The sequence below is a fragment of the Pteropus vampyrus genome, unplaced genomic scaffold, assembly GCF_000151845.1.
Source record: "Pteropus vampyrus isolate Shadow unplaced genomic scaffold, Pvam_2.0 Scaffold243, whole genome shotgun sequence".
NCBI lineage: Eukaryota > Metazoa > Chordata > Mammalia > Chiroptera > Pteropodidae > Pteropus > Pteropus vampyrus.
In genome coordinates this window covers 894,555-903,446 of record NW_011889024.1, presented here as the reverse complement: position 1 = coordinate 903,446, position 8,892 = coordinate 894,555, and the positions used below count along the sequence as shown (strand labels likewise).

General features: G+C 43.5%; 1 protein-coding gene across 1 annotated transcript in view; it reads left to right on the top strand.

The window, feature by feature from the left end:
• The window catches only part of SETD7 (SET domain containing lysine methyltransferase 7), a 47,944-nt gene that overhangs the window by 1,111 nt on the left and 37,941 nt on the right, over positions 1 to 8,892 (top strand). Inside the window, exon 2 of the mRNA XM_011374297.2 lies at positions 7,389 to 7,518. Coding sequence (XP_011372599.1) covers positions 7,389 to 7,518 — 130 coding nt within the window. The remainder of the gene's footprint in view (positions 1 to 7,388; positions 7,519 to 8,892) is intronic.

Genomic DNA, 8,892 nt, shown 5'->3' with positions numbered 1-8,892 from the left:
AGGGCAAGGGACGGTGCGCCCGACCCGGGGCTTGAACGCGCGCCGACCGCGAGCGGGTGGCCCTCCCCTCCGCTGTCCCCGAGCGACCTCAGCCGCACCGCCCCCTCCCCCTCCCGGCTTCCCAGCCGGGTGCCGCCGCCGCCACGCTGTGCAGGCGCGCCGCGAGCCCGACCGAAATTGCTGGGTGACACTTAACTTTCTGAATTCCGTGCCGTTGGCTGCGGGTGATATCACCGCCTCGGTGTCGTGTCTCTCCGCCCCTTCTCCTCTGGCGCCCCTCCCCCCGACTTTTCTCGCCACTTTGTTTTGCTGAGTTTCTCCACCTTTTTTTTTTTTTTTTTTTTTTGGCTAGTTCTAAAAAGCGAGGTAGGGACGTTATACAATCTCGTTGTTTGTATCACGAGATGATTTTGTAACAGCGAATACTGGAGAATACTTTTCAGCGTATTTATTTATTTTATTTCACCCAGACAGTGCGTCGTGATGTTTTGCAATGTAGTGTGGTGTTATTCCAGAATATTTTCAATTGCGCGTCTAAGTAAACAATTTTTAGCTTTTGGTTGAATCTGGTTTCTCTCTCATGTGTATAAACAAGTTCTTATAAATAAATGGTAAAGAGAAACAAGGTGGCAACACCGTACAAATGCATAAGCATACGTAGTTATTGCTACATTGGGAGAAATTTTTATGTTTTCATAAAACCTAATTGACTCCTTTTGCAGTGCTCTAGAGGGCTTAGGATGAGATTAAGTGGAATAATATTTCTGAATTCTCTAAAAGGTATCCATTATAATATATCTATTAAAACTTTTTTTTAATCCATCTTCAAAGAGTTTTTGCTGTTGTTTTAATTTCACAATGTTGTGAACTCACCAAACTATTTACCTCTCATAAGTAAGCCGATTTGGGGGGGTTTCCTGGGGCCTAAAGATATTGAGTCTATCCTTTAGAAGTCTTTTTAAAATTTAAGATATTGACTTCTCGTGCCTTCACATTGTGAAAGATAAATGAAAACAGAAATGCTCTTCTCAGATGGTCAGGGCTTGCTCTCATCCTTCAAAGTTTACTTTTACTTGTGCTTGTAAAATTTGAATGCAAACTCTTGATGGTGCACAGTGTTCCGTAGATTAAACTACTTCCCCCTTTGAGGCTGTCTGGCAATATAAGGCCCAGTTGTCCATGGTTACCAGGCTCTTTTCAGAATGTAAACAAGCAACTGTAGAAATGTATCAATGTTGTTTTTGAACTTGTCCAATCGATAGAAACAAAGACTGTTTTTTATATAAACAAGCAAAGTTCTGTTATATAGGGTGACCATATACTTTGTTGTCCAAAATCAGAATATGCTCGACAGTGAGGTCACTATAATACTTATACTGATAAAACAAAAACAAACTCATAGATACAGAGAACAGATCGGTGGTTACCAGAGGGAAAGGGGGTGGGGAGCGATGGAGATCAATTGCACAGTGATAGATAGGGACTAGGCTTTTAGGGGGGTGATCACTTTGTAGTTTATGCAGAAAAATTATAATATTATAAACCTGAATCTTTTATATGTAAATGTTTATGCTGGGGCAACTGGCTTAAGCCTTGAGCACCCAGGACACATGATCACTCAGTTGTACCTAAGCATAAACAATTAGAATAACACAGAATCTTTAAAAGTCCTTAGAAACATCGAAGGCTCAAACTTGAGCAGCACCTAGAGTATGTGAGTATGCATGCGGTAAACTGTCCCAGTGGGCTTTTCTCCAGCCATTCTTGGCCTTTTTAGTGCCATCTGTAATAGCCTTTACTTAACATATAACACATGCATGCAGGACTGGTGTAAAGCTAGTCTGGTATTTAAGTGCCAACTAACCTACCTCTCTCTGTAAACAAAGCCTCTGTTCTCAGTAGTTTCATTGTGTTTGCTATTATTATTGTTGTTGTTGTTGTTGTTGTTGTTATTGTTTAGTTCTTATTTTGTGCAGGCTCTGTGCTGAATGTTTCACACACACATTATCCACTCAGTCTTAGGAGGTGGATATTAATATTATCCTAATTTTACAGAGGAGGAAATTAAGGCACAGAGAAGTTAAGAATTTATCTAAGGATACTCGATGGGGTTGGAGACAGGCTTGGGCCTCCAGAGCTCCAACTCTACCATACCCGGCAGTCTCCGTACATTTTTCTGATTTTTGATTTTTAATGACTCATCAAATATAAGAACTACTTGGTAACCGAGCCTGGAAGCAACAGTTAAACATCATGTCAGTATCGCTCTTTATCAGTGGTAACTCTTTAGAGGTTGGTTCTGATGGAGTTCAGTGACTTTCAAAAAATATATTTGGGGGAAGAGAATTTAACTTACAGCCTCAGCAAGAGACGTCCTTTTTTTTTTTTTTTTTCCTCCTAAGAAATTTACTCTGGGGAAGCAACGGGTGTGTTCAAGACTCGAGTTGAAATGCCTTTTGTCACCTCATATACATTTTGGTTCTGTGTCAGGGCGAAACCGGAGCCCTGGTGAAGTTCTAAACTCGAGCTGGATGAATCCCCAAGGGGAGCTGGGTGGAGGGAGCATCTGTCAGGAGGGCTGAGCTCCTTCGGGAAAGACTGCCAGCCCCGGGCCTCAGAGGCCTGAAACCTCACCTGAGCTCCTGTTGTGTTTTAAAAAACTCATTGAGGCTCATTGGTTCAGTGAGAAGTGATGCTTAGCTTTGGAAACAGAAATATTTATTACTAGATCTATGTCTTTGTCGATCTACAGATAGAAAGATGACTACAATGTGGTCTCCAATATAATTTCAAATTAATATATCATATGTAAACAGATGAATTACAGTGGTTGAGAGGAAGTAAAAATTACTTCCAGCCAGGGGAAGGAGATAGGAAAAGAGTTCCCAGAAGAGGTGATATGGAGTCAAGTGCAGTTGACAGGGCAACTTTGTGAGTAAAGACACAGAAGTATGGAGTTACGCAGGCACGTTCCGAGGTGAATCATTTGGTTCTGTTGTAACAGAGGGCCCAGAAGGAGAAAAGTGGAGGCTGAAACAGGAACAGGTGGCTGTGTCATAGGCCAAGGACAGGGACTGTGTGCTGGAAGCCATGGGAAGACTTGGGGGGCTCTAGAGCTGGGAATGACAGCATCAGAGCTCTGCTCTGGGCAGTGGTGAGCAGGGGAGACCATCACCTAGAAGGCTCTTTGCAACAGTCCTGATGTACACTCATGAGGGTAGGAAAAAAATGGAAAGGCCTGGAAACATACAGGAGAACCTCGGGAAGAATACTCAAAAAAGGAGAAATAAGAAAAGCCCCAGAGCTAAGGAATCAGAATGAAAACAAGTATCTCAGTGTTCCACTTCCCTAAGCCCCTCAAAATATCAAGAATATTTTCACCGTCTCCCTCCTATCTTATCCTGCTTGTCTCTAATAAGCCTGATCCTGCTCTGTACTTAGGGAAAATGCATGCGAAGTACACCGGCAGCACCGTCATCTCGTGGCCACACCTTAAAATTATGACCCTCACAGCTAATAATTGAGCTCTTGTAAAGAATTACTCTCAAGAAATCAAATTATGTTTTTAACAACCAGTGTAAATGCATTATCATGGGGGCGTGTTCCTTGCACTAAATAAAATAAGCTTGCCTCTTATTATTATTACTTTTTTAAAGCAGTTCTATTCTACAAAACCAACAATGCGTGTAAGAGTCTCCTGTTCTGAAGGAAACACACACACACACACCCACACACACACACACACACTCTACAAAACCAACAATGCGTGTAAGAGTCTCCTGTTCTGAAGGAAACACACACACACACACCCACACACACACACACACACTCAGATCTCCTGTGAGCAAGCCTGAGGCAGTAAGCAGCCAGGTGTCTGATCCAAGCAGCCAGGTGTCTGATCCGGAGGGAATTCGCCTTGCCCAGGTGCACAGAGACAGGCCTGGCCCTCAACAGGTTACAGAAAAAACTCAGCGGTAACCCGAGGGAAAAATGTCACTTTCTAACCATTCAGTACAGAGTGATCTTTAGAACAAAGTGAAAAAGTAGACTTGCGCGACTGCTACATTTTTTTCCCCTTTTCTCTAACTTGTATAAATATTTGAAATCATGCTGCAGACAGATAGACATCACGTGACCTGGGATGGCAGTGTCAACACAGAGCTGTCATTCCAGTGAGTTTTCTTTGATGTTTGGCCCGGGTGGCTGTTGGCTGATGGTGCATTTTACAAATTGACCTCGCTGGCAGCAAGGAGGACTCGTGTTTCTCCTTGAGTTAGGTAACACTCGGAAGGGATGGGAATTTGTAACCAGGATATGCTGTTGAAATGCTGGTGCTTCTACGAGGACTGTCTTCACTACGAAACCTCTTGCACTTTTCTACCTGGGGCCTGTGCACACCTTCCTGGTTAGAGGTACCTGAGCCCACCATCGGCAGGGAAGAAAGGGATTTCTGCTGGTTTGCCCATCTAGAGAGAAAAGGAATGGAAAGAGTTGGGGCCAGACTTTCAGCATTCGGAAGCACGTTTTGAGCCGTGGCGTTTCCTGCAAGACATGTAGCACCGACTCCCTTGCCTGTAGGATTGGCCCTTAGGAGATGGCTGTGAAGTTTAATTTAGAGAAAAGGACATGTAACCCAGTGCCAGATGCATAGTAGATACACAAACTTTTCCTTCTCTGTATATCAATGTCCTCTCCATTACATTGACTAAGACCGACGAGACAGATGTGGCATGCTCCATTGTCCAGATGGCATTTGAACAAGAGTTGGACCAGAAACTCGTCTAGCACAAATGTCGAAGGAGATGGGAGGGCACAGCAGCCCAGGCTCTTCTCTTCCCTACTTCTTTTCCTTTGGAAAGTCTCTTTGTCGTTTTCCTGTTTGGGTCGTTTTATATAGAAGCGTCTCCTGAGGGGACAACCGCTCTTGGCTGTTAAACAGTCAGAATGGCAGCCTTGAACTGTTCACCGGTCCTGTTAATCGATCACATTGTCTTCCTTTTGGGAGAACACAGCAAACAGGCCAACAAGGGGTCCCGCGTTGGTCTGAGAGAGGTAGACTCGGACTTGCTCACAACAAAGAACCGAACACCTTTACGATGGCAGGGAAGAGCCACGCATCCACACACCTCCTTCTGACGTCGCCGGAGACACGGCCATCGGCATCAGTCAGCAGCTCTTCTCTGTTCCTCCCTCTTCCGGGAGACTGAGAAGGGGATGGGCTCCCTCCCCGCACTGGCCTCATGAAAAAGGCGTTGAAACAAGTATCCTTCACGGAGCAAGAGTGATATTTTTGCTTTCATCTCACTTGGAGTCAGCACTGTCCCTCGAGTGCTTTTAGTATGTTATATGGAACTTTCAATTTTCTCGAACATCTGAATGTCATTGCTGAGGGTGCACCTGCAGTGTCTTATTCAGAAATAGGACAGGACCGCAGTGACCTGGGGAAGGTGGATGTGAATTTACACTGGGGTTTTCCCCACTTCGTGTTCATGGTTATCATCATATTTCCCTTGATCTAAAGTAGAATAACACATTTCATCAAACATTAACTTTCTAAAGTCTGAAATATGTGAACTGTTTTCTACGGGGAAAGCATTTTCAATGAATTAGTAAATACTTCGATATGAGGCTAAAATGATTATTCTGATATTTATACCTAAATCAAAAGTGAAATGCTAAATTCATAGGCATGTTAATGGATACATTTAATTTGATCCCGACAACATTTCATAAAAGAAAGCTTTTAGCTTTATACTGAGTGATTTTTTTTATGAAAAGAAAAAAGTAAATTTAATTTCTTTTAATGAGAGAAATGTCATCAGTAGATACTTAGAAAATAATTGTCCAAATTATTTCATATGACTCAAATGTCATTGAATTATGTCACATACAGTTTGTTTTCAAAAGAGAAGAAAGCAATCATGGCCTGTTTCCCTCTTGACCATTAATTTTCTGGCTCTCGGTAGAAAAAAATTATGTTAAGAGGAAAAGAACTATGCCAGTTGTGATTTATTTAAGTAGCCATGTTTTATTGTAATATATTCTAGGTAACTCATTCTACACAGTCAGGTGTAGCAATAAAACAGTGTATCTGTTATTGTTTTATGCTTATGTAATTAGTACAATAAAAAATAAAGAGCTTCTCTGTCCTCTCTAAGAGTATTTACTTACCATCTCTCCCAAGGAATGATATTCTTTTATCCCTTCAGAAGAAATCATTTTAGGAGACTAAAGAGTTCATGGTGGTGATACAATTTGTGTTTTCTTTTATGTCTGCGAGCCATCTGGAAGCCACATTTAAGTGTTTAATGTCATTGCATTGCCCATGGTGTTTTCATCCATGACCCAGGTCCTTAACCCAGGAAAAAGCCAGCAGATTAACTACTGCCTTCAGTCTCACTCAGCTCTGCAAAATCAGCTCGCAAGAATGTCTGGGGAGACACCACTGAGGTGACTGCTGGGTTTTGTGAAATATGTAGATAATGATAAAAAACCTAAACACTGACTGTAAACATAAATGTTGTAATACACCAGTCTAGGGACCCAGGCAGAAACAGCAACTTAAAGATCACAGTGTAATAACTGCTGCTCGATGCTTCAGAAGCATTGTTTAAATGGCCATGTGGACGCTTCTAGCTACACTTGAAGCACAAACCCTCGTGGTCGAGGGTACATGACAGTGGTCAAGGGTATATGACAAGGTTATTACTGAATGTTCAAAGCTGGAAGATTTTGTAAAATGAAGCAGTAAGTTCAGAGTTAAGCTTAAATTCAAGCTTAGAAGGACTCCGAGTTCATGTGTTAGCACAATGAGGTGTTTAAATATTAGGGCAGTTGTAGACACATGGCTATGCCCCTTGTTTGACTCTAACAAATAGCAGTGGCGATTTCAGAAGTCACCTGGCTAGCTGTCTTCCACGCCACACTATATAATGATACGTAAAATTATTTGTATATTTATTCTAGAATTGGATGACTTTTTGCAAAGACAGTATATCTGACAATAGACCATAAAATGGTGCTATCTCAACTACATTTCTGTGAAGCATGAGTTTGGGGGCCTTAATTCCAAATGTAAGAAGTACCACGTGGGGAAGTACTTGGTAAATTCAAACAGGCACTGCAGATGTTATTACTGATAAGAACTCTCAGTCCCCAGTAAAACGCAAGCTTATTTTTGGTTCAGATTCTGAAATGTGTCTGAGTCTCTCTGTTGTGGACCCGTCCGTCCGTTCATAAAGTGTACAGAACAGTTGGGGCGACACACTGCCCATGCGGGGAGCCGGAAAGCCGTTGCATTCGCTGGGCAGGGGAAGGGGACCCCTGTGGCTGCTCAGGGGGTGAGCGTTGAAGATGTTAAGGTTTGCCTTGTGGTTCCCTTTCTCCAGGGCACCTGGATGACGACGGATTGCCACACGGGTTCTGCTCAGTCACCTACTCGTCCACGGACAGGTTTGAGGGGAACTTTGTTCACGGAGAAAAGAACGGACGGGGGAAGTTCTTCTTCTTTGATGGCAGGTAGCACTCGCAGTTTTGTTTTGTTTTTGTTTTGTTTTGTTTTGTTTTGTTTAGTTTTGTTGGGGAGGGGGAGGTACCAAATTCCTTTATTTGAAGGAATGATATAAATGAAAGAATTTTAGTGGATGTTTTGGTACAACTTATAGAAAACGTAAAAGAAACTCCGACATGCACACATTCTTACCTATGGGGACCAGAAAAGTCATCCCCATGGTTACGAGGAAGCCAGCCTAAGGCTTAGCTCGGTTGTCCCTGCCTCCTAGGGCGTGCTTGTCAAAGAGATGCTCTGCCGGGCCAGGTTCATGGCCCCCGTCTGGCACAATTTGGTTGGGTGGTCACCCACTTCTTTGATGGATTTCACCTGCTCATTCAGATAATGGGTCTCCATGAAATCACACCGTCGGGTCGTCTGTGTCAGGGGCTGGTTTGTGCAGTTCCGGTTGTGACCAACTCACACTTTTTTCCAAGTGTACTGCACCCTCCATCGCCATCCGCCCAGTCAGTCCTCACGGGCTGGTTTCTTGCTCCTGGAAGGAAGATCAGCCACCTCGCTGGTTCTGCGGCTTCATTAGTTTCCCAGCGCATTCCGTCTCCTCATGAGATCGGTCAGGAGAACATTTAGCCAAGTTCTGCAAAGCCACATCGTCACGGTCCGGGTAGACACAGGAGGTGAACAGCCGCGGCCTCACGGTGTTGTCAGTGCTTGTCCTGAGACAGCTGAACTTCTTGTGTGATGCCTTACGGCTGATGTCGGCCCTAGTGTCTTCTATGTTCTACCTCTGGTTAAAATATTTTCCCCAGCAGTGTTCCTGTTACTTTGCTTTCCCCTCCTGTATGAGGCTGCTGTGGGGCAGAAGCTCCTTCACCTCCTTAACCACGATCCCTGGAATGACTGTAAGACTTTTCTCTCTGCGTGGGCTCAGCTTTCCAATGACTTTGAAACCCTGTCACCTTCAGAAATGAAGCGTGGCCATGAGGCATTGTCAAGCATTTAGAGGAATCAGAGTCACGGAAGGGCCAGCTCTTCCAGACCACTTGGTTGGGTAATACAGATATGGGTTTAGCTAAAGCTCCTTGCCTTGGTAATAGTCTGAATCTTCCTAAACTTTGGAATTCCTTTGGGAAAAGAAATGTCTAAGCTGGCAGTTGAAGGGTGGCAATCAGGGACTGGCTTGTGACCCAGAATCCCTTTTCTATAGAAGGAGTAGGTCGTTTTAAAAAATATTAACAGTTTCTCAGGCTGTCAAATCATCAATATCAGGAGGGGTGAGGAAAGGAATCAACCCATCATAGAGCTTTTGTAAAATTTCCTTTTAATTATTCATTCTAACTTTCTCTTTCCCATTGCCCCCAACCCCACACCCCACTTTTTTT